This window comes from Schistocerca gregaria, chromosome X, assembly GCF_023897955.1.
Source record: "Schistocerca gregaria isolate iqSchGreg1 chromosome X, iqSchGreg1.2, whole genome shotgun sequence".
In the NCBI taxonomy this organism is placed as follows: domain Eukaryota; kingdom Metazoa; phylum Arthropoda; class Insecta; order Orthoptera; family Acrididae; genus Schistocerca; species Schistocerca gregaria.
The window spans coordinates 341147786-341174565 of NC_064931.1; the positions used below are offsets into that span (position 1 = coordinate 341147786).

General features: G+C 44.8%; 1 protein-coding gene across 8 annotated transcripts in view; it reads right to left on the reverse strand.

Annotated features, from left to right (window-relative positions):
• The window catches only part of LOC126298513 (uncharacterized), a 350018-nt gene that overhangs the window by 239473 nt on the left and 83765 nt on the right, over positions 1–26780 (reverse strand). For all 8 annotated transcript variants that reach the window (XR_007552615.1, XM_049989865.1, XM_049989864.1 and 5 more), the window contains exon 2: positions 22762–26293. Coding sequence is in view for 7 of the 8 variants with exons in the window: in XM_049989865.1 (XP_049845822.1) it covers positions 22762–26197 (3436 nt within the window). In the remaining variant the exon portion in view is untranslated. The remainder of the gene's footprint in view (positions 1–22761; positions 26294–26780) is intronic.

Here is a 26780-nt window from a genome sequence, read left to right on the forward strand (position 1 = left end):
GTTTGTTGACTGACAGAGACCGCAGACAGTTGAAGAGGGACGTGATGTGTAATAGGCAGACATCTATCGAGTCCATCACTCAGGAATTCCAAACTACATCAGGATCCACTGCAAGTACTACGACAATCAGGTGGAAGGTGAGAAAACTTGGATTTTATGGTCGAGCAGCTGCTCATAAGCCACACATCACGCCGGTAAATGCCAAACGACTCCTCGCTTTATGCAAGGGGCGTAAATATTGGACGGCTGGACAGTGGAAAAACCTAGTCTGGAGTGACGTATCAGGTACAGAAGTGGCGATCCGACGGCAGGGTGTGGGAATGGCGAATGCCATGTGAACGTCATCTGCCAGCGTGTGTAGTGTCAACAGTAAAATTCGGAGGCGGTGGTGCTATGGTGTGGTCGTGTTTTTCATGGAGGGGCTTGCATTCCTTATTGTTTTGCGTGGCACTATCAAAGCACAGGCCTACATTGATGTTTTAAGCACCTTCTTGCTTCCCACTGTTGAAGAGCAATTCAGGGATGCAGACTGCATCTTTCAACACGATCGAGCACCTGTTCATAATGCACAGCCTGTGGCGGAGCGGTTACACGACAATAACACCCCTGTAATGGACTAGCCTGCAAAGAGTCCTGGCCTGAATCCTATAGAAACACCTTTGGGATGTTTTGGAACGCCGACTTCGTGCCAGGCCTCACCAACCGACATCGATACCTCTCCTCAGTGCAGCAGTCCGTGAAGAATGGGCTGCCATTCCCCAAGAAACCTTCCAGTACCGGATTGAACGTATGCCAGCGAGAGTGGAAGCTGTCATCAAGGCTAAGGGTGGGCCAACACTATATTGAATTCCAGCATTACGGATGGAGGGCGCCACGAACTTTTAAGTCATTTTCAGCTAGGTGTCCGGATACTTTTGATCACACAGTGTATGTACTGGGATTAAGGAGGGAGGGGACTGACTGTAGGGTACAGCGTGGCTAATCCACCTGAAATACGAAAATTCGTCACAGAGTCAAGGTCATTTTGCCATCAGTGTGTGCCAGAACCCCTGTGTCGCCGCATGTGGGTGTAGTAAGGATGTTCTCAGTTACATTATTGACGTAACAGAAGAACAAACTCTAGAGGTAAGCGGATTCTGATGGATTACTGCCATAGTTAAAAGAATATAACCTTAAAAATTTAGGTATGAAATAGTAAACTCTTATTGTTACTTGTATAAAAACACAGGTTATGCAGTGTGTGAATCAACAAATACTGCTAACTTTTCTGACAACGGTCTGATGTGTAACGTCTTTCTAAATGTCTGTACATGGCGCTGTTACAACCCGTACACATGTTGCTACTTCGGCTTAGTCAAGTTAGTAGTTTAACAGATATTTTACTGCGAAATTCTAGAAAACATGTTTTCTTGGTTTCTTTTGAGATGGTCCGTACATACAAGATGGTAAGGCCAAATGCTTCATGGTCCGAGGAAGATATGAAACAAGCACTAACAAGTTTTATAGGCAACTCCTCTGTATAAAATGCCAGCAATGTGCCACATGTTTCCACGAAATGTGTTTGGGTGCAAAAGGACGAAAAAATGTTTACTTTCGCTAAATGCTTGTAATTTTGACACTAAAATACACTGGCCTGAATAGCCTCTTGACTCTGTGGAATAGCCCCGCCATTTTTATATACTGTGATTTCTGCCTTATTCGCATGTTTAATACTTTTTTCTGTAAGGGAATTGCGACCTTTTATGTACTGGAATGTATTTACAATGAAAATACCATATTTGTATCACATTGACGGATATTAAAAAGTTTCATGTCATATTATACAGGGCTTCCAGTTGAAATGAGCGGAATAGCACCATTGTGCCCTACTTCCTTTTCTCTCATGAATTAAAACTCTCGTATGAGAAATTGACGCCTTAGCTGAAAAAGTTAATAGAAATAATACTATGAATGCTGATACACAATACACGAGGTTGGTTAGACGCAGGAGGGAACCTGTTAAAAACTGGATTTGGAACAGCAGATAATGAAGATACCAAAAACTGAAACAGCTCAATTGGAAATGTATCTACGTATATACTCCGCTAGCCACCAAGCGGTGTGTGGCGGAGGGCACAATTCGGGCCAAAGTCATATTCCCTCTCTCCCCCCCCCCCCCCTCCCCCTGTTCCACTCGCGGATCGCGCGAGGGAAAAACGACTGCCTGAACGCCTCAGTACGAGATCTAATTTCCCTTATTTTTGAAAGGTGATCATTGGGCGATCTGAAAATTGGTAGTATAATATATGCTCTACATCCTCGGCGAAGATCAGAATTCGGAATTTAGTGAGCGTTACAGAAAGATACGAAAGCAGAAGTAGACTGACACGCAACATGTACAGGAAACCTGGAGCTGAATACTGAATGTTTCTAAAGCACTATGAAACGTAATAACAGAAGTAGAATAATATCAGCAGAAACCAGGAATGTCTTAAATAGTGATCTAGAGAAAATACAAATCCGGTTAAGCAAACTAGATGAGAAAGTGGTAATAGCTACATTGTTATGGACCTTAGCAGACAGATTAGACGATGAAAGGATTGAGGCTGAAACTTTGCGTGAAGTAGTCACACTACTCAGGGACAACAGAGTGCACCGTTATTAAATCCACAGCAGATTTTGATGGTATTGCAGAAAGAACAAAGATACTTTTAGCGTGACAACAAAATGACGTGCCTATAAACAGTAAGAACATAGGTTTATTTTATCGCATATTTGACGTAAGAGTGGATACTGATGAAGCCAGATTGCACATTAAAATATAGTTTCCAGTTGTAGGAATATACGCACAGTACCAGTGTTTCACGGTAGAACCGTATACAATTAAATAGAATACAATTGGGAAGTGGATACAGATACCAACTCACTAAGTATTATTAATTTCTAGACGGAGAGATGCTCATGTCATTATGTCTGTAGATTTAAAAGATTGTATTAGAGAAAATGTCATTATTTGCTCAACAAGAGCGATAAAGACGAACAACCAGTAGTGTGAAATGCAGTTGTTCTTACGAAAAATGGAAGCAGTAGAATGTGAGAGAAAGTATTAGCTCCTCAGCCAAAATTCCAGAAAATTAGAGGTCACTGGATTTACTCCGTATTTACATCTGAAACAGTAATTATCACTTGCTACAAAAATGGTAAACCACCTGCGATAATGAAATTAGAATTGCAGGCCAATGGACTACTAATGAATGTAACATAGCAGGAAGGCAATTTCACCTTCCAGCTACCATCACGGGGATAACAATGGTTAACGTATTTACTGGTCAGAGGAACCATCGCACATATTACCTACACAAAACCTAGCTTTTATTAACGATACCTTATATTCCGTTTTGCTAGAATCGCTAGACGAATTATGAACTTAAGAAAAAGGACAACATTCAGTCAACCAATTAGTGCAACATGTGATACAATATCGCAATAAATGTAGACACAATACAACTATTTTCAATGTTTCAACGACAAATATAGTTTTGGTTCTAGTGTTCATTTGTGCAACTTACATTTGTATAAAGCGTAAGGTATCTCACTCAACTGAGTCAAGTATCCATCACAGACCTGTGAAATGGATACAAACTAATAATAAGTAATGTAATTGGGAAATGTAAATAGTGGATGCAAGCAGGATATAATGACAAAATAGATTAATTATGTTAGAAATATTGAAGACTTAGGTTGAGAAGCAACCCAGGGAACAGTAATAGAGTACTTTCTTTAAAATAAAAGGCAGGTATAGACTAATTACTAACAAGTAAAAGAAAGGGAAAATTCAGGACGAATTTTTTTAAAGAGGAGGGATGAGTCGTGGCACAGAATAGTGAGAGGTAGAAATTACAAAATTTTATTAAAACTCACACTGCCTCGGGGAAACTCAAATCGTGCCACAGACAGAGGCATAAGCAGGGAGTAAGCCAGTATGTTGCAAGTAGGTCAGGTCATAGACACATTACGACACTGTCTGTCAGCTGAGGATACGCATTCAGTGGAAAGGAGATTGCAACAGAAAACCAAAGTGAGAAAAGCATATTGGTTGGCTTGTAAGATACGTCACAAGAAACTATATCTATCACAAAAACACATAGCAAGGAACTGATACAGCTGTTCACAGCCTGTTAGGTGAATACACCAGAATGAAGACACATGCAGTCATTACGAACTGAGCCTCATGTCGTACCCTTATGCTAGCTCCCTTAAATACTCCAGCGTTACAGCTCACATTAGGAGTTCATCATTGTGATTGATGGCATTCGCAATACTAGCACTCAATTCTATGATTACGATATTGTAGTGAACCTATGTCCTGGAGGCTCCAGCAAAGGCTATGAACTAGCCAAAGATGCATTCGAGATAATGGCCTTTACCTGATGAACTTCATACCGCTCGAGACCTACCATCTACCGATAGAGGAACTGACTGTCTTTTGACACCACATCACTGTTGAATTTCAACAGGGAAGCACGCTTCTTGGGGTCGACATTCCTGTTTGACACTCAGACTCCTACAGGTGCTGAAACCTATTAGGGGCAGGAAGGAGATCAACCGACCACATTACTACCAACACCTGGTACATCGCGGGTGGGTTATGAAGTGTTATCGTAGAATTTGGAGTGGGGCCAAGGACACTCCAGCAGAAAGCTCAGAAGCACTTCATGCCAAGCAACGGCCAAGCCTGCTCGTTGGTTGGTTGGGTGTGGGATTGAAGGGACCAGACTGCTAAGGTCATCGGTCCCTTGTTCCACGATAAAATCACACGAAATAAAAACTGTCAGTCGTTAAAAACGGAGAACTGAGAGAAGGGACGACACAATACAAGAAAGGCAGACAAAGACCAGACAAACGGAACTAAAATCGCACCGAGTGTGAAGGTGGTTGGCCGACCATGAAAATAAGGAAAAGCCAACCACCAAATGACATTAAAACCCACAGTTTAAAACCACAGGCCAAAGGCCCAAGTCAATACAGGAAATAGAAGGACAAACACTCAAATCATACGATAAAAACCCCCTGCCCGAATAAAACTCAACACGAGGTCCGCCATAGCATCGTCATCACATAAAAGGGCAGGGAGGGTATCAGGCAGCGCAAACGTCTGCCTGAGTCCTGTTAAAAGCGGGCAGTCCACCAAAATGTGGACCACCGTCAGAGCTGCCCCGCAGCGACATAGCGGTGGGTCCTCCCGGCGCAACAAATGGCCGTGCGTCAGCCACGTGTGGCCAACGCGCAGCCGGCAGAGGACGACAGAGTCCTTCCGAGAGGCCCGCATGGAGGAGCGCCACACACGGGTCGTCTCCTTCACCGCCCGAAGTTTGTTGGGCGTGGGCAGGGTGCGCCACTCGTCACCCCAGGCACCAAGCACTTTCTGGCGCAAAAGCGACAGGAGATCACACTCCATAAGGCCGAGTTCCAGAGCCGGTGAACTCACTGCCTGTTTAGCCAGCGTGTCAACCCGCTCATTGCCCGGGATGCCGACATGACCTGGGGTCCAAACAAAGACCACGGAGCGGCCGCAACGGGCAAGAGCATGGAGCGACTCGTGGATGGCCATCACCAGACGGGAACGAGGAAAGCACTGGTCAAGAGCTCGTAAACCACTCAGGGAGTCACTACAGATGACAAAGGACTCACCTGAGCGGGAGCGGATATACTCTAGGGCGCGATAGATGGCAACCAACTCGGCAGTGTATACACTGTTCCCGGGTGCCAGCGACCGTTGCTCATAATGATCCTCTAGAGTAAGAGCGTAACCAGTGCGACCAGAGACCATCGAACCGTCGGTATAGGTCACGGCAGATCCGGGAAACTCGGCAAGGAGAGCAACAAAGCGGCGGCGGAGGGCCGGAGGAGGGACCGAGTCTTTCGGACCCTGTGCCAAATCCAGCCGAATGCATGGTCGGCGCACACACCAAGGGGGCAGACGGAGATTGGCCGGGAAAACAGGCGGGAGAGGAAAAAACTCAATCCCACACAGTAGAGCCCGGATGCGAACCGCGATCGTACACCCTGACCGGGGCCGCCTGTCTGGAAGATGGACGATCGAGTGCGGGAACAGGAGACGGTAGTTGGGATGCCCTGGCAAGCTACAAACGTGGGCAGCATAAGCGGCCAGAAGTCGGTCGCGCCGGATCCGCAATGGAGGAACACCAGCCTCCACAAGTAAGCTGTCAACAGGGCTTGTCCGAAATGCTCCTGTGGCGAGTCGGATCCCGCAGTGATGGATGGGATCCAGCAATTGCAACGCTGATGGCGACGCCGAACCATAAGCCACACACCCATAATCAAGGCGGGACTGGATCAGCGCTTGATACAGCCGGAGAAGGGTGGACCGATCGGCACCCCATCCGGTGTGGCTAAGGCAACGGAGAGCGTTTAAATGCCGCCAGCATGTTTGTTTAAGCTGCCTAATATGAGGCAGCCAAGTCAACCGGGCATCAAATACCAGTCCCAAGAACCGATGCGTCTCTACCACAGCAAGAGGTTCACCGTCAAGGTAAAGGCGTGGCTCAGGGTGAACCGTGCGACGCCGGCAGAAATGCACAACGCAGGTCTTAGCGGCCGAAAACTGGAAGCCGTGCGCTACAGCCCACGACTGCGCCTTGCGGATAGCGCCCTGCAGCTGGCGCTCAGCAACTGCAATGCCAGCGGAGCTGTAGTAGAGGCAGAAATCGTCTGCATACAACGAAGCTGCGACCGACGATCCCACCGCCTCAGCGAGCCCATTGATCGCAATTAAAAACAGGGAGACACTGAGGACAGACCCCTGTGGGACCCCGTTCTCCTGGACCCGGGAGGAACTATGGGACGCAGCAACTTGCACGCGGAAGGAACGAGACGACAGAAAATTCTGAATAAAAATCGGGAGCGGGCCCCTAAGACCCCACCCATGAAGTGTGGCCAGGATGTGATATCGCCAAGTCGTATCGTACGCCCACGCATGTCGAAGAAGACGGCAACCAGATGTTGGCGGCGTGCAAAGGCTGTACGGACGGCAGACTCTAGGGAGACCAGATTATCGACGGCAGAGCGGCCTTTGCGGAACCCACCCTGAGACGGAGCCAGAAGGCCTCGAGACTCGAGGAGCCAACTCAACCTCCGGCTCACCATACGTTCTAGCAACTTGCAAAGAACGTTGGTGAGGCTTATGGGGCGGTAGCTGTCCACCTCCAGCGGGTTCTTGCCAGGTTTCAACACGGGGAGGACGATGCTTTCTCGCCATTGAGACGGGAACACACCCTCAACCCAGATGCGGTTGAAAACATCTAGGAGGCGTCGCTGGCAATTCACAGAGAGGTGTTTCAGCATCTGGCTGTGGATACGGTCTGGCCCAGGAGCCGTATCAGGGCAAGCAGATAGGGCACTCTGGAATTCCCAGTCGCTGAAAGGAGCATTGTACGACTCCGCGTGGCGCGTGTGAAAGGAAAGCCTCCAACTTTCCAACCGCTCTTTCCGGGAGCGGAAGGCCAGTGGGTAATTCGTAGATGCGGAACACTGAGCAAAATGCGCTGCTAACCGGTCCGCAATCGTGTCGGAGTCAGTACACACCACTCCATTCAGCGAAAGCCCAGGGACAGAGACAGGCGGCCGATAGCCATGGAGTCGCCTAATCTTAGCCCAAACCTGCGATGCAGAGGTACGGACGCCAATGGTGGAAACATACCGTTCCCAGCACTCCTGCTTCCGTTGGCGAATAAGGCGTCGGGCACGGGCACGGAGCTGTTTAAAAACGATGAGGTTCTCCAAGGACGGGTGCCGCTTATGGCGTTGAAGAGCCCGCCGGCGATCTCTAATCGCCTCTGCGATCTCGGGCGCCCACCAAGGCACAGTCCTCCTCCGAGGGGACCCGGATGAACAGGGAATCGCAGATGCCGCCGCAGAAACGATGCCGGTGGTGACCGACTGAACCACCGCATCAATGGTGTCATCGGAAGGAGGTGCGATAGTGGCGAGAGAGGAGAACAAGCCCCAATCAGCCTTATTCAGAGCCCATCTGGAGGGGCGTTCAGAAGAGTGACGCTGTGGTAGTGACAGAAAGATGGGGAAATGGTCACTACCACATAAGTCGTCATGGACACTCCAGTGGATGGATGGTGAAAGTCCAGGGCTGCAGATAGAAAGGTCGATGGCCGAAAATGTGCCATGGACGACGCTGAAATGTGTCGGCTCTCCCGTGTTTAAGAGGCAGAGGTCATGCTGTGAGAGAAGAATCTCGACACCTCTACCCCGGCCAGTAATCGCGGCGCTACCCCACAGGGGGTTATGGGCGTTAAAGTCGCCCAGTAACACAAAAGGAGGAGGCAGTTGTGCTATCAATGCAGCCAACACATGACGCGAGACATCACCATCTGGCGGAAGATACAAACTGCAGACAGTAATAGGCTGAGGCGTCCACATCCTTACAGCGACAGCCTCTAAAGGTGTGTGAAGAGGTACACATTCGCTGTAGACAGAGTAAAGGATGAAGACGCAGACTCCACCAGATACCCTCTCATAAGCTGCCCGGTTCTTGTAATAACCCCGATACCCACGTAGGGCAGGGGTCCGCATTGCCGGAAACCAAGTTTCCTGTAGGGCAATGCAGAGGAAAGGGTGACTGCTGATGAGTTGGCGAAGCTCAGCAAGGTGGTGGAAAAAAGCGCTGCAGTTCCACTGGAGTATTGCTTTGTCCATGTCCGAAAAAGGCGTGAAGGGGCCGAGGAGGCAGATCACGCCACTGGGTCACCTGCTGCCACCGATGGAGGACCAGTACAATCTGCTTCCATGGTGTCTGAGGGTCCGGCGAGATCCAGGTCCTCAGCGGACGCCCGGATCTCCACCTTATCCCCGGACGCAGAGCCTGTAGGGAGCAGTGGGGTGGATGCCACCGCGTGTTCCTTGGCCTTAGAGGTCTTCTTCTTCGTCTTGTCTCTCTGGTCCTTGGGTTTCATTGGCTGGGAGGGCTCCAGCGAGTCAGTCTCCGGGACGGAGGAGGAGCGGGAAGCCCTGCGATCAGCCGCTGGTCTGCTTTTCTTCCATTGGCTGACGTCACCCTTCCCAGAGGCGGAAACCTGGGAAGGAAGGGACCCAAGGGACCCTTTCCGTGCTATTCGAGCAGGGGAAGTTTGAGGCTTCCCCAGCTTAGAAGTGAGGACTGATGTCCCCGATGGTTGGGGGGTTGCTGCTCCTGAGGCAGGTAGTGCAGGAGCAGCAGGGAGTGAAGTGCCCCCCACCATCAAGGGGGCAGGTGTAGCATTCCGGCTCTGAGAGGTGGCAGTCTGAGGGAGAGCCAATGGGGCCATAACAGTAGTAGCCGCGGCGTAAGAGGCAGTCATTCGAACAGGATGGAGGCGTTCGAACTTCTGCCTGGCCTCAGTGTATGTCAGGCGGTCCAGGGTCTTATACTCCATGATTTTGCGCTCTTTCTGGTAGATCCTGCAGTACGGCGAGCAAGGTGAGTGGTGCTCTCCGCAGTTTACACAGATGGGAGGCGGAGCACATGGAGTATCGGGATGTGATGGGCGTCCACAATCTCGACATGTGAGGCCGGAAGTACAGCGGGAAGACATATGCCCGAACTTCCAGCACTTAAAGCACCGCATCGGGGGAGGGATATATGGCTTGACGTCACAACGATAGACCATCACCTTGACCTTCTCAGGTAAAGTATCACCCTCGAAGGCCAAGATGAAGGCACCGGTGGCAACCTGCTTATCCCTTGGACCACGATGTACGCGCCGGACGAAGTGAACACCTCGCCGCTCTAAATTGGCGCGAAGCTCGTCATCGGACTGCAATAGAAGGTCCCGATGGAATATTATGCCCTGGACCATATTAAGACTCTTATGGGGCGTGATTGTAACCGGAACATCCCCCAGCTTGTTACAATCGAGTAACCGGCGGGACTGGGCGGAGGACGCCGATTTGATCAAAACCGAGCCCGAGCGCATTTTGGACAAGCCCTCCACCTCCCCGAACTTGTCCTCTAAGTGCTCGACGAAGAACTGAGGCTTCATGGATGTAAAGGATTCACCATCAGCTCTCGTACACACCAGGTAGCGGGGCGAGTATGGTTCGCTGGCATCCTTAGTCTTTCGTTCCTCCCATGGTGTAGCCAGGGAGGGGAACGATTTGGGGTCATATGTAGTTGCGTTGTATTGAGCCCTGGAACGCTTAGAGACTGCTGGCGGCTGGCCACCAGCAAGAGATGATGTACCACGCTTCATTGCGGGTCATCCGCCCTGATGCCACCTACTCCGACCAAGGGCCCTCCCCACGGGCGCCACCCAGCCTCAGCAACGACCACCTGGCAGGATGGCCATTGCCGGGAGTCCCAATGCCCCAAGGAGATAAGCATCTACTCCTTGGCATACGTGGGGAGTTAACGGCGCTGGCATCAGCAGAGCGATCCCTGTGTAGTCAGGGGGCTACAACCAACAGGGTACATGGCGGCCCCACCACAACGGACTGGCTACCGTGCTGGATTTTAGGTGATGTAGTCCAATATCGTCATTGGCGCATAAAGCGACACAGCATAGCAGACTGCAAGAAACCGCACCCAAGAACAAATCCACGCCCAAGAGATGGTAGGTGAGCGGGACTGCTAAGCGATGACGACAAACCTGGCTAGAGATGGTAATGCTTGATGGACACATCGCTCCTTGTAAGGCGCCCTTCCCCAATCGGCTCGCTCTTCGGAAAATTTAGAAGGATGGAGGTCAAACCCGTTAGGGGACCATCTCACAAGGCCAAAACGTTTGAGACTCCTTTTAGTCGCCTCTTACGACAGGCAGGAATACCGTGGGCCTATTCTTACCCCCGAACCCACAGGGGGGAAGCCTGCTCGTCAGCAACCCACTGCGGCACAGGGGTCGCTAAACCTCCCCTGGGTAAACAGCCACAGAACTGACTGGGCAGACATGAGCTAAAATCCAACACGCGGCTGAATGAGCAACACCCGAGACTTGTGCGGAAGAATGACAACTTTTAAACATGGAGAACAGATGTTTGAACTCTAATAATGTTTCACTAGGATTGTTGCTGCTTAACAGGTTCCCAAAAGCTATCCTCATTTCACAGAGCTATCTCCACTCAGCCCTCTGTAACTCTATACAATGAGCAAGCAGCAAAGGAAATGAAGGAGAAATTTGGAAAGGGAATTAAAGTTCAGGGAGAAGAAATAAAAGCTTTGAAGTTTGCTAGTGATATTGTAATTCTGTCAGAGACAGCAAAGGACTTGGAAGAGCCGTTGAATGGAGTGGATAGTGGCCTGAAAAAGAGGTTTTAAGATGAGTATGAAGAAAAGTAAAACAACTGTTATGGAATGCAGTCGAATTAAATCTGGTCATGGTGAAGGAATGAGAGTAGACATGAGACAGTGAAATGACTAGACGAGTTTTGCCATTTAGGATATAAAATACAGTTGTGGCAATTTCACAAAACTCATTTTTGGTGAAGAGGAATTTGTTAACATCTAATGTAAATTTAAATATTATGGAGTGTTTTCTGAAGATATTTGTTGGGATTTCTAACCTTGTACGGGTGTGATACGTGGAAAATAAACAGTTCAAACAAGAATGGGATAGAAGGTTTTGAAGAAGCAGGAGTTTGTGGCAGAACTTTGCTAAAAGAAGGGATCGGTTGATAGGACACATCCTATTGCATCAAGGGATCGTCAATTTGGTAATGAAAAAAAGTGAAGGGAGATAACAACTGCAGAGGGAAACCAAAGCTTGAATGTAGTAAGCAGGGCCAAATGAATGAGGTTGCAGTCGTCATGCAGAGATGTAGAGGCCTGCCCACGAAAGCTGAATCACATTGGTCTTCGTACTAGATACCATAAAAACGATATGTGCAACATTCACTACTTCTGCCCAAATGAACTTGGTCAAATCCATTAAGAAAAAGAAATTGTAGTTCCTGAAAAATCTAAAACTACATTGCTGGTACAACATGCACAAACATTTTATTGTGGACTGTATAGATTCACCATCAGCAGATTTTACGCAACACGACCTTAAGTTGTCTTCAAGCTTTCCACTACCGAATGTTACTCCTTCGTCGCACTGAGACGTTGTTTATTGGCAAACATAATGGTTCCGCACAAGTTTTAACGTACCAGATATCCTGTCTGATGTTTCTGACTTTTTTTTTTAAGGATATACACGATTCTTTACCTCGAAAAGTAACATGCGAAGCACACAAAGGGTATTCTATGGCACAACAAATACCATCATAAGTAACAGCATGCAGTTCCTTTGTTGATTACATTAAGTAAAACTGTCCCCCCTTATTGCTTCCTCCCAGCAAAAGCTCCACAGAATTCACTGTCAACATTAATACAATACTGTTATAAAACTTTCTGACCACAACGTTTGTCCTGATGGCCCAATTTTCCGTGTCAAAGCTACGAACTTTGTTCCGAACACAAATTTGCTTCAAACTCAGACGTCTTGATCACAATTAGCTTTTAAACAACTGTTCATGACGAATGTAAAGAGCCTTGACAAATTTCCATGTAAAACTTTGTGACCTGAACTAAATTTTCCGTCTAAGTAAGTATCAATAAGTTTCTTGAATGAGATTTTCACTCTGCAGCGGAGTGTGCGCTGATATGAAACTTCCTGGCTGATTAAAACTGTGTGCCGGACCGAGACTCGAACTCGGGGCCTTTGCCTTTCGTGGGCAAGTGCTCCATCATTCTGGAAACAACGCCCAGGCTGTGGCTAAGCCACGTCTCCCCATTATCCTTTCTTCGAGGAGTGCTAGTTCTGCAAGGTTTCGCAGGAGAGCTATTGCGAAGTTTGGAAGGTAGGTGACGAGATAATGGTAGAAGTAAAGTTGTGAGAACGGGGCGTGAGTCGTGCTTGGGTGGCTCAGATGGTAGAGCACTTGCCCGAGAAAGACGAAGGTCCCGAGCTCGAGTCTCGGTCTGGCACACAGTTTTAATCTGCCAGGAAATTTAATAAGTTTCTTGTCGTGCCAGGAACATTAAAGAACTTTTTTGATTGCACATGACTCCCACCATCACTCGGTATTTGCTTCACTTTTTCCATATCTTTCAGATGTCACGAATACTGATTCTGGACCGCTCTGAAAACTGTTTGGAACTCTCAAACCAATCCATCGGTTTCCCCACAGCATATAAACCAAAGAGAAGTGTCGCTTTCTGTCTTCACTATTTCTTCATCAAACGTAGTGTCGTAAGCATTGACGGCATTTGTTTCATTTCACTTTTTGTTAAAACACTATAGTTACTTTTATTATACGACAAACACGAGCACATAAACATTACTTTGAATGTCGGAATTTTTAACAGAAAAACGTTTGCCAGGTCATAATCTGCATGTTGCCCCACTGTCTCTTTAAGCTTTCACTTCACTACCAACAATGATAAATGTTTCTCCTTCCCTTATGACGACATGCTGATGGCAACTCCTTTCGTCGGATGTCAGTACACCATACAAGTTCGAGAAGTTCTATTTATGTCCGATTTTGTCCACAACGTACGACGCAAATGGCAATGTATGCAGGATTTCGCCAAGGGCGAACAGTCGTTCGGCTTGACATTCACGTTTTTCATACGCAAAACGAGCTCTTAGAATCGTGCTTATATGTGTCATCATGCCATCTTCTGGTTCCATAAGACAACTGTAGAACAGACGAGAAGCTTATTTCGTTTGTTGCTAAAAAAAAGAACAGAGACACGCTCTACACTTGCTTTACAGTCTCACATTTCATACGCATCCAACAATCCCATCCGAAAAATCTAATTATAATTTTATTACGTACGACGCAAATGGCAATGTATGCAGGATTTCGCCAAGGGCGAACAGTCGTTCGGCTTGACATCCACGTTTTTCATACGCAAAACGAGCTCTTAGAATCGTGCTTATATGTGTCATCATGCCATCTTCTGGTTCCATAAGACAACTGTAGAACAGACGAGAAGCTTATTTCGTTTGTTGCTAAAAAAAAGAACAGAGACACGCTCTACACTTGCTTTACAGTCTCACATTTCATACGCATTCAACAATCCCATCCGAAAAATCTAATTATAATTTTATTACACACGATATCTTCTTAAACTGCATGTTGTACATCGGTCGCAGCTCAGCTGTGGTTCTCTTTACAAGCACATCTGGGTTCACTAATTTTTCCGTATCATGTAACGTATTCCTTACGGCTAGTTTCCATGGTGTCTTATTTGCCATATCTTGCAGCTTCTCAACCATGCGTCGATCGACTTTTCACAATGTTGTTAGTCTGTTCGTATATTATGTCACGCACTCCACAGCTCTTACAAAATGCAGTCCTTACAATCTTGTCCGACTTGCAGTTCAAAATGCCCCACGATAGAGGGCCCGATTGCGAACGCCGATCCAGGCTGTCAGTTGAAGCTGACATGTTCGTAATGTGGGCTAGTAAAAGCGCAAAAGGGGAAAGTACCTACAAAGAATCATGTCGCTGATTATAAATCCAAGAAATCACCAGAATAAGATCCATATGAAAAATGAAAGCCGAGGGGAAAATGAAGGAAGTTTCGAAATTAAAGTTCCATTAACAACGAGATCATTAGCTATGGAACACTATTAGTTAATCTATGATAATGGAGGGAAATTATCTGTGGCTTTGTTGTTGGAGCCATTCCGTTTCCACGCAGGGTTGTCAAACAGATGCGAGTAACTAAGGGCTATTTTGCTGACATCAGTGTGCTGTGGTATTGCGGAACTAATTTTATGCCCCAGTATTATGGCCTTTTTGGAGAACGAAAATCTCCTTTGCAAGAATCAACATGGATTCCGCAAACAATGATCTTATGACACGGCTCGCTCTTATTGCCTACGAGATCTAGAAGGCAATAAATAATGGTATCCATCGTGATGGCTCCCATTGACCTCCATTTGATACAGTTATGGACTATCGCCTAGTGAAATGATATGAGATTACGGGATATCGGAGCAACCTAGCACCTCCACAAGTATTTTTAAGTTACCATATGGGGCAGGTGCCTAGTACGCCTCTATCTCTACAGAATGCATCCGTTCAAGCCGAAATCAACTCTGCAAGTAAGCAGAATAATAATAAACCGTACATTGTAGCATCTGCCTTCAAGAAGGTAAATAGGACTATCAAACTCCGTAACTGCTTAACTGATTTTATTGTAGACTAGGATCGTATCGAAAACAATTGCTCGAAATTCTAAGCAACATTCGTCAAAACAAGAGTGTACATAGGCTTTTGTTTTTGAGTGGGATAGCTCCAAGCCGTATAAGTGAACCAACAGAACCGATCTTCATACTCTTTCACACAACAGTCCCCTTTCACTGATCAGTGCAGGAAATCCCATAATGTCAAAGGACCATTATTCAGGGAAGGAACCACTACCAAAATTAGTATACCAGTCAAAACGTAGTTCGCTGCATGTCTAGTAGCTCCTGCATTAAACTGTATTATTACGTAAGTCAGTGGCACATGCCTGGTACTCGTACAATCGTTATGGATTACCCCAAGCACCGTGGTTTACCACAGTGCTATCCATGGTGCTCATTTCACAAATAACAACGTCGATTACTGAATGGTAAGTACTAATGCGCGATTTCTAGTCTGTAAGTTTATATTTTCACAAGCACTCCGATCCCAAGTTCTGAAGCGGCACAACCCGGGTGCCTTGGAGTCGCAAGCGTTTTATCTGTGTCTACTGCCAGCCTTGGTAACCAAAATAACTGCGTGCAGCAGCACTGTTACAGCCATTATTCAAAGCTGAGTTTGTGAGAATTTATACTTAATCTGCAGCAATAAGTATCTTTACTGAACATTTCACTAATGCAATATCAGTTTCTGTTATAGTATCATTTAAGTGTTCCTGCTTACGTGTCCTCTCTATTTCTCAGACGCTTGATAGGAAGAACTTCGTACACGTACAGTGGCTACACACACTGAGGAAAGCGAAGTTTGTTCATTCCGCACTGCTACTCTTGCGACTTTTTGGTCACATAAGGTTTACAGTTTGGACGTATTTCATCTGGTGCTAAATTTTATGTAGACAGTTGCGTTTCATTAATAAATATCAGTCACGGCAGCAAAAGTTCTCACGTTGCAGGCGCAGTTGCCTACGTATAGCGTAACACCAGCCAGAACAAAGTGGAAATTACATACCGTGGGATCAACTGTCAAAAAAATTTGAATCATACTGCAGTGGTTCATTATGTTTCGGCACCAAACACAAATCTGATTGTAATTAAATAGTAATGAAAAGAGGAAAATGGCAATAGCCACAGTAAATTTACCGTCATTTAATACCTAATACATCCAACGAAACACTGAATCAAATTAGTAAGTTAATGAACTATCAACGCCCGATGACAGACAAGCTATGTTACAGACTTGCCTTATTAATTTACAGCCGCCGAAAATGGTCAGCTTGTACGAAGACATGGTTCGGACCACATCTCTGTGTCAATGTATGAAAAGTGGTCGCTGTACAGATAGATTTATCAATGTTTAAGTATTTAATAATATCACTAATGCCGCCGAGTGAATACAACCTGATGTTTATTGTAATACTGAAAGTCAGAAAGCTATGACGTCGAGTAATTCAAGAATATCGCATATTGTCTCTATTAATGGAATAACCTTCATAAATCCACATTCACGACATAGCCATTTTGCCACATATCATTTTTCCGGCTGTCCTCTAAATTGAAAAACGTTGACGAATTTAGTCTCGGAAGTCATAACCATCTGCTTAATATCAACTCGTTATCTCCACACGCAAGACATGCATGCGCTAGATTTCATCTACAATGCCGTGAGTTTTAGTCTGCCCCGATATACGGAGGCAGTTTTCCATCGAGGTAGCTAGCATATGGCAAATGGAAGTGAGTAGGTGGGATGAGGGGGGGGGGGGGGGGGGGGAAATTGAGGGAGATCGTTCGTTTGCACACTAAATATTATTTCTTTACGGTTCACATGACGCCATAATTTTCACAAATTCTCAGGAAAACATATATATATATATATATATATATATATATATATATATATATATATATATATATATATATATATATATTTATTTTAATAGAATTTGAGGACAAGTTTTTACACTGGTTTTACATCAGATGATTACTGGTGCCTCTCGTTGTGTGTTTCGCATCTGTCAACTAAGCACGTTCTTCTAAGGTCCTCAATTTTCTTCGAAGAAGATATGAAGGTTTCTTATTATTATGCTGACTCCTCTGTAATTAAATTTATAACAACTAAGCTTCGGTATCTAATACTTAAGCTTTCATAAGTACCAGAGCTTATAAAGGAAGCTGATATACAACTCACAGATTCTTAAGGGTCTCCATTTCTCTCTTTCAGTACTGAACTGTGTTGTTCGGTTTGGAACCTATCTTTACTGTTTCCTACTCGACTATTCTACATTTTTTTAAGAAACAGTATTTGGTTGATACCGATATCTTTACTTGTGGGTCAATGACTCAGCTGAATGAACCCGAGGAAAGGACTGGAGGTGACTTTTTTCAAGGATCCATCTCAACTTTCATTTTAAGTACTTTTGGCAGACCTCAGAAAATATATCGGCCGAGATTACAACTTAACCCTGTTTGGCATCAGTTTCAAATCATCACAGAACAGAGTTTTAACTTACTTTGTTTTATTTACATTTGTCCACTTGTTGCTCACTCTTTGGTGAAAATACTCAAAATCTCAGAATTTTTACAACACACACTGAATTCTTGATATTTCGTAGTTTAACAGTTAGTTGTGACTGTTGAAGTGTGTGTAACTTCAACTATTTTTAAACTTATTCTAATTGTGTGACAGACTGAAAGAGTTAATTTGAAAATCTCGTAAATCTGCAATAATTTTCCATCACTGTGGTATTTCACCTAATTGGTTATAGATAACGCCCTTACCACGACCAATATGGTGCAGTGAAATATGATAGACGTATCTGACTCTTGGCTGTTTTATTTACTAAAACTATATATAAGCTATATTCTCAGCTATCTTAGGTGATAAAAGCAAAATAGTCATACAATGTGTGTAAAGTTGTGAGTGATGGTAAAGAAATTTTCACAGAGGTCAAAAAATGCTTTTACTCAAGTGTGCTGTTATTTTCCCAGTTTTAAAAACAAATCTTCTTATACAGGTTTCTGTTGCATCACGTTAAGTTACTCCAAGAATCAGTATCATATGCCCCATTTGCTACTTCTCTCTGGTAGTGAATATTGTTTAAATTAATGAAATAAAATTCTCTGGTGTGCGTAACAATAAAAAGAATGAAGAGGACGAGACGAGTTAAGACAATAAAAGCAAATAAATAAAAATTTTTGAAATATGAAACTGACGCTACTGGCAGGTAACACCGACAAGCAACATGAATAACAATAAGAGAAATACACGTAAACATGCACTGGATGCAGTGTCACTCAATGAAGATTTGTTTAGTTCGATGTACCCTCTGTGCTTTGTGCTTCGTATTTTTTACAACACTGCGGTTGTTTTATAATACTTTTTCCACACAGAGACCGTCGCAAGCATAACAGCATTTAAAGCAAGCAATATTACGACGTGAGCAGGCAGCAGTAGCAACGTATCACATCATACACAAAATTTTGGCGTCAGTTCAGAAATGACATTATAATTTTTTTTAGTGGCAGACAAATGAAATCACTCCACACATCATAAAATTTTACTTTAGATTTATCGCCCTCAAAGTAACCTTACAAATTTCAAAATTTATTATCCTCCGAGGTTAATGGTTGTTCTTCTTCAAGCTGTTGACAGCATTCCAACTAAAAACTGTGTTTACTAACATCTTTCTTGAGGCTGCAAAAACTGTAGAAGTAACAGCAACAGTTTTTCGAATGTACACTGAGGTGTTCCCATCAGAAATAAAACTGTTTCTCATTGCTTTTAACATCTCATTGTGAGCATTTTCGTTGCTGATAGGGCTTTTTTAAACTTTGTTTCTCGTCTTAAGCATCTACTTATACACAGTGACTCTGGAATTCACACCTAAGTACTTGCTAGAAGGTTCACAGAACCACTTTCAATTTCTCGACCGTTCTAACCTCCGGCACGTGGGAAAAATGAACACCTAAATCCGTGCGATCTCTAATTTTATTACGATGGTCGTTTCTGCGTGGGTAGGTCAGAGTCAACAAAATACAACGCCTGACAAACAAAGTGAAGCATCCAAAAAACATGGTCGGATGTCAATGTACATTCGTACACGTACACACCATCAGCGGGTATGGAAACGATTAGAGCATCAATTCTCTGAGACAGGCAGAACGACCACAGGAGTGCATAATTGTTACGTTTAGTGTTGTTACTAGACCTGGTAGGGTACGACGATTATCCAGAAAGTAAGTTCCGATCGGTCGCGAAATGGAAACCACTGGGAAAATCCGGCAAAGCTTTGCACAGATCTTTTGTGCAGTGACTCTAGTATGCCCGTCGATCGTGTCGCGTCGCTCTTTTCAGTTTTGAGTGAACAGTGAGCACTTAAAAATGCTTAGGAAATAGCGTCTGCCACCAAGTATAAGGGCCTGGTTAGAAATTTCGCCTGTGTCATGTAGCTCACTTTTACAACTGTCGAGCAGTTCCTTCTTCATACTAGTCTTTGGCCGCACACTGTAGGGGCAATGAAGATGCTACTGCAGCGTTTCCGATCAGAAGTGTTTTATCACCCACAATACAGTCCGTAATTGGCTCCCCCTAAGTCATCTCTGCTCACAAGAACCTCTGGCTATGGAGACAATTTTTCCCACAGACAACGAGCTGCAAACCAGTGCAGATAACTAGCCGAAATCACAGGCGGCTGCTTTCTATGACGAGGATATTGGAACGTTCATACAACACTACGACAAAACTCGAAGTTGGAACGGCGATTATGTAGAGAAGTAGGTGGAAGGTATACCTAACAGTTGCAAATAAAACTTTTCTGGTTTTCACAGTGGTTTTCATTTCGTGACCGATCGGAACTTAATTTCTGGAAAACCTCATATACAAGGGGCGCCAGATGTTGAGTGGTCACAGTGAATGCCATTTACTCGTGTGACACAACGTCATCAGTTACTGACAGAGTCTGAAAGCGGCCTCATCGTGGGTTTCCTTTTGCCCACTATGTCAAATCGAGCAACATCCAGATTTGGGGTGCATTCAGATGTTACATTGGTCCGATACAGGACTCCACGGGAGAGTGAGGGCAAGCATACTACTCATCGTGAAGGTTCTGGTCGGCCACTTCTGACTACCACAATGGAGGATCGCCATAGTACGCATCGAACCCGTTCAAATCTGCGCCTGCCATTCCAGAACAAGCAGCGGACTCAGTGCAACATTCTGTGTCATCCCGCACCATAGAACAGCCGGACTATGGAATCACATCCCCTTGCGTATGCTGCCGTTAACACCACAACCCAAACACCTGCGTTTGGGGCGGTGCCGTGACCGGTACTCGAGGACTGCTGATGAAAGGCGTCGCACTATGTTCAGCGATGAAGCGCGGTCCTGCTCTACTCCAGATTACCATCGACGGCGAGTGTAGTGGCGACTTGGGAACAAGTCCCGTTCTTCTAATGTTTTTGAAAGGGAACAGTGGTGCTGTTCCTGATGTCATGGCTTGGGGAGCCATCAGGTATGACTTCAAATCACGGCTGGTAGTAATACAGGGAATTCTGGCGGCAAACTGTACACCACGGACATCGTGCTGCCTGATGTATTACGTGGTGCCATTTTTCAACAGGACAATTCTCGTCCACACGTGGCACATGTCTCTATGAACTGCCTGCGTCATTTTTTGGGGCTCCCGTGGACAGCACTATCTCGACACCTGTCCCCAATAAAACATGCCCGGGATCAGTTCTGACATCAATTCCATCCCAGTGCCAGTATCCACGATGTCGAGGACCAGTTACAACATTTGTGGACCATTTTGCCTCAGATAAGAGTCAATGACTTTATGACATCCTTCCCAAGCGAGACAGTGCATGTATGCTGGTAAAAGAGGGTGTGCAACTTCACACTGATAAGTGGATACATACTGCCTACTTCTTTGTACATTTCACTCAGTTTCGTAATCACTGCAATAACATCACTTATTTTCTCAACGTGTTAAGTCTCATTTCGTTTTCTCCTCCCCTTTTGGGTGCTTCGCTTTTTTCTCAGGCATAGTATTTTCGCATTCAGATGAGAAAGTAGGTGACGAAATTTCGTGGAAGATTTAACCGCAACGAAAAACGTCTTTTTTGTGATTGCCACCCCTACCTGCGTATCATATCCATGACACTCTCTCTCTCCCTTATTTTGCGTTAATACGACATGAGCTTTAAGTTTTTCAGTGGCCTCCGTCAATCCCTTCTGGGGTGAATCCTATACCGCGCAGCAATACTCCAGAAGAGGACGGACAACTGTAGTGTAGGCATCTTCTTTAATGGATCTGGGGTATCTTCGAAGCTTTCTGTCAATAAAACGCTGTCTTTGGTTTCGCCTTCCCAACATTTTCTATTTTATGGTTCCATTGTGTGTTGTTCTTAATCGTTAACCCTAGGTATTTCGTTGAATTGACAACTTTTAAATTTGTATGATTTATCGTGTAACCTAAGTTTAACAGGGTTTTTTTAGTACTCATGTGGAAGATCTCACAGATTTTATAGTTCAGGGCCACTTTTCGCATCATGCAGATTTCTTGTGTAAATAATTTTATAAAAGTGTTGCCCTTCTGGCGAGTTTACAGCACGGTAAACGACAGCATCGCCTGCAAACAAAAGGAGAATTGCTCAGATCGTCTTCTAATCTCTCTCTCTCTCTCTCTCTCTCTCTCTCTCTCTCTCTCTCTCTCTCTCTGTGTGTGTGTGTGTGCGTGTTTTTTTTTTTTTTTTACGGGGTGATCTCACACACTTTGCTAATTGTTCTTTCACCTAAAGTTCTGTCCCCTGCGACATTACACAAGAGGAACACAGTACTTTCCATATACCATTAGCGGCTGATCCATACATGCCGCCATGTTACTCATACTTTGTTGTGTCGGTTGATGTAATGCTTCTGCACGTAAAATTTTCATTTTCAGTGGTGATCTTGGACAATCAAGTGCACATGGAGCCGATTATAGACCGATTACAACAGGAAGTTGTTACAACAGTGACTTGTCCGTTTTACCTGGTAAGGCCTTCCGTCCACTCAACAGTACCAAACATAGTCGCAGTAATGCCAAATACCGATTTAAGAAATTTTATAGCTTTCGAGCATACATCAGCAGGAATAGACTACTGTGTTCATCATATGAGGGAGACAGAAAAAGATATGTTTCATGTCCTCAAATACTCTTGGTAGATAAAAAGTGAGACGCGTGTTCTGATTTACACACATATTACTTAATTCGCAGAATGTTTAACTCACTTCCGGTGAAGTAAAGAAATAAAAAACATTGGAAAATGAAAATGAGGTTGTGCTGCCTTCCTTGACTATTCATCTCAGTATAGCTATTAGACGGTAGTGGCACCAGTTTTTTTCCGCTCATTCAGACCTACGTTTATGTTCCATTTTCATTTGTCTGCCATTAATATTACTGCTTTAGCAGCCTTAAATTATCTATTTCATACAGCAAAGTTTAAGACTCATAATAACTGACATTGAAATCAATCTGCTTAGCACATGCATGCACGAATGAGCAATACTTAGCTTTTTGTAGAGTGCAGACTACAATAAACTTAGTTACAAACTACATACCATACACATCTGCCACGCGGCTGTTCTTCATGGAGCGAGGTAGATTTGGAGGTCCACTCCTGTAGAGAGAGAAGTCCTCAGCTGCAAGTGCGTAAGTGCCAGTTTCGAAGGCCTTCAGTGTTTGGGGGTGTGATCGGTCTGATTTCCTTGCCACCATTGGTCTACCAACTATTTCATCACCGGCTCTGTCTGCATCACTCAGTGTTCGCTGATGACGTGTAAGCTTATTTTTCTTCGCATTGTTGCTACTGAGGGAGTATCTTAATCCCTTGTAAGGTTTATACCGCCTCTTTCCAGTTTTAGTGTAAGTCTGTGCACTGGAGTTCATAGACAAATTGGAAGTTCTCTGAGAACAAATATCCATTGAGATTTCATTATAAACGGGAGATGTGATTCCGAAACTAGAAAACAGCTGTGATCTTGTAACTGTTCTAGTCTGGATGTCTGACTTCCTTGCTTTGTTCAGATTTATTAAATTTTTTAGCTGCTCTTGGGTAGTCAAATTCTTCTGAGCTGCTTTGGCACCTTTACCTCTTAACTTTTTGGCCTCGGCCGCAGCACGCTTACCAGCAGCAGATTTCATGTTCTGCCGAGAGATGCGGTTTGCAGCAGCTCTCTCATCATACTGAACTAAACTGCTAAATGACTTCTCCTTTCTTGCAATAGCACTCTGCAACACAGTTTCACAATGGTAGTCCCTTGACCTACGCCTCGCTGAACGTTTTACACCTACTACTTCCGGCTCCGGAACAGGTTTCTGTGGCACCTTACTCCTCAAAGACCGTTTACCCTTAACTGTAGTATTTTCCACATTATCATCTACAGTCTCAACATTTGCTAAAGACCATACGCCATCATTACCAATAACTTCTCTACAGCCTTTCCAACTTAATATCGATTCACCTCCAGCTTCTCCAGGTTTCAGAGTAATCAAAAGGCGGGGTGCATTGTCTTCTGCATCAGAAGCTACTTTCTCAATTTTGTTCAAAAGTGTAATTTCTTCACTCTTCTCAGAACAATCATCAAACAATTCTTCCTCAATTGTCAAAGACGGTTCTTCATTTTGCACATTAAGTACAGGTTCTGCAGATCCCTGAGATGACACATTTACGGTTGAGGGTTCCACAGATTCTCCTTGGTTCTGAACTGAAGTTGCAGAGTCTTTAATTGGAGTTTCCAAGACAGGCGCTTTGGGTTTGGTATGCGCAGAGTTGGAGGTTTCCATATTAGAATCTAAGGGCACAGCACACACAGGAGTCAGCACTGCAGGGCTTTCTGAAGCACATGGCAAATTTGATGCACACGAGGCACCTTTATCTTGATGCTTGTGTAATGCCATTCCTGGAGACGATGAATCAGAGCTCTTCGCTGCAGAATACGATGTTACAACTGATGTACAAGTCATTGGTTTGTCAGTCACAAACTTTGAATTATCAGATATTTTGGTAGTTTTGGGCTGTTGTCGTTTGACGAGTTTTTCTGTATGATTATTTTTTCCACCTGCATGGCTATCATCTTTATGAGTGACATCTTCAGTCTTTGTCCTTATTCCACCAGCTGACTTTGCTGCTACGGTAATGATTGGGACAAATGTGCTTTCGGAGCACTGTAGAGATTTATTGCCTTTATCCCCTTTCACGTGATTGTTACAAAGGGTGATGACACCAGGATTAACAGCAGCTGGAGGAGGACTGTCAATACACACGCTACCGTTTCTGTAAGGGGTGGTGGTGGTGGTGGTGGTGGTGGTGGTGGTGGTGCTGCTGCACGTGCTAAATGCAGAACTATTAGTAGTACTTCTTACGTTCACAGCACTAACTGTGGGTTTGGTGGAGGATCTGGTGCTGGTGGCGATGGCAGTTATGAGGGTAGCAGGGGCAGTATGGGCGTTAGTGGTAACTTTCATGGCAGATTTATCAGTGGTGGTACTACTACTGGCAAGAGCAGTAACAGCAGTAAACACGATGTTAACAGCAGCAAGATTGGTATCTGTAATGGCAGTTGAACCAGTAGTGGTAGTGACAGCACTTTCTGTGCTAGGAGACGTAATAAAGGCACCACTTTTGTTGACAGTGGTACTTGTCGGGGAATTCGAAGTAATATTGATAGTTGCGGTACTAGTTCTGCTAGTAGTGGTAATATTACGGGTGGTGGTGGTGATGGTGGTTGTGGCAGTGGAGACAACAGTAGGGATGGTCGCACTGGCAACCAGTAAGAGGGCAGCGGTTCCAGTCCTGTGGTCAGTGGTAGTCGAAGTACAAAGAGCATTGGCACTGATGATACTGGGGATTGTGGGACTAGCAGTGCAGGTGACTACAGGGGCTTGTATACAAGGTGCAGTGGCAATGCCTGTACTGATGAAGGTGGCACAGGCATCACTAGAGGTACCAGTGTTTAGCACATTAATAGTGCTGGTTGCGACAGCACCTTTATTGGCAGAAGTTGTAATAGCAGTGGTTGCGGTGATGGTGGTGGTGGTGGTGGTGGTGGTGGTGGGGGCGGCGGCAGTGGTGGGGGCGGTGGCGGTGGCGGTGGCGGCGGCGGCGGCAGCAGCAGCAGCAGCATGGCGGGTAGTTGAGGTTGCTCTTAAGGTGGATTTGGAGGCTGCAGCTGTATTAGAGATTGGAGTGGTGACAGTTCTGCTGGTAGAACGAATCATATCACTGACTGTGACTGCTTTAGTTCTGGTGGTCTCAGGAATGACAGTGGTGGAGCCCTCAACAGACATCTTATCCCCAGTATTAAAAACAGCCGCTACTACAGGTGCTACAGTCACCTTATCACTAACTGCTTTACAAACATTCTGTTTTATACCAGATAGATGATTGCCACCCATGTTTACATCATATTTCTTATCATTTTTCTTGTCAGCTGATTCTGTGGATGGTGTTCCACGTTTTGTTGTTGTAGCACTGGGGGCAGTAGTGATTCTATCCTGTTTCTTGGTATACCCCTTGCTAGAGGCATCTGTACCTGTAAGCACAGCAGACTTCCTGGTGCTGGCATTTTTACTCACTCTTTCCGCTACAGGGCTGCTGCTTGTCGATTTTGTAGTTGCCTGCTTCACAGGAAGCGGCTTCACAATTACAACTTGTTTGGAATGCTGTTTAGTATTATTAGTTTTTGAAGTACCAGGTTTACTGTGAACAGACTTTGCTGTTGAGGATTTCGAAACACCAGATTTGTGAGATGGAGCAGATTTTTTACGTTCCTTGTTTGCACCTTTTGCAGATTCTGCTTTCCGTGTATCGAGCTTCTTCGTCGAAACACTACTAGCACTGTTTTTCTTGGAACCATAATCCGTTTTGTAGCTAGCAAACGATAACTGCTTATTGAATTCATTTTTCATTTCACCAAGCACTGTTTCCACCCATGCTAATTCCGGCTTATCGTCCTTATTTTCTATCTTTTCCCCTTTCTTAGATTTGCTCTCCATGACAGTTTCCCTTAGCTACGTTCTCTATTCATGTTCATTAACAATCCCTATTTGAGAAATACATCCAGGCCATTTTCTTCATGGGGTGTGTCACACCTACAACAAAAACAGAAATTACTTCTTTATTATTGCAGTTATTTCACAGAAATATGTTTATCTATTTAGAAAATAAGCAAACAAGACTCTCAATTTATCTTAATTACATTACTTGCTGACAGTACAGAGTTGTCAGATCCTTTACAAGCGGCATCAGCACGTAAGCTTCTGATTTAAAATGTGTCCCTCATTCTACTTCGGGAAAGATTAAAATTATATGAATGGCGAAAAAATGCAAATTTGCAGCAGGTAATTTAAAACCAAATTTTTCAGGCTACTTTTACAGCCTCTTAATATTCATCTGCAGTTGGTGTACGTTTGCTGCAAGGTTGTACGTTGATGCAAAAATCAAAGGTTTTCTGCAGATAAAAACACTTCAAGGATCCCCTTAACATAGCCATAACAGTGATAATAATTGTTATCAAAGTCGTTACATTTAAAACGCTATATTGCAGGACATCATTCTTAAAGGAGCGTTGCACAGACA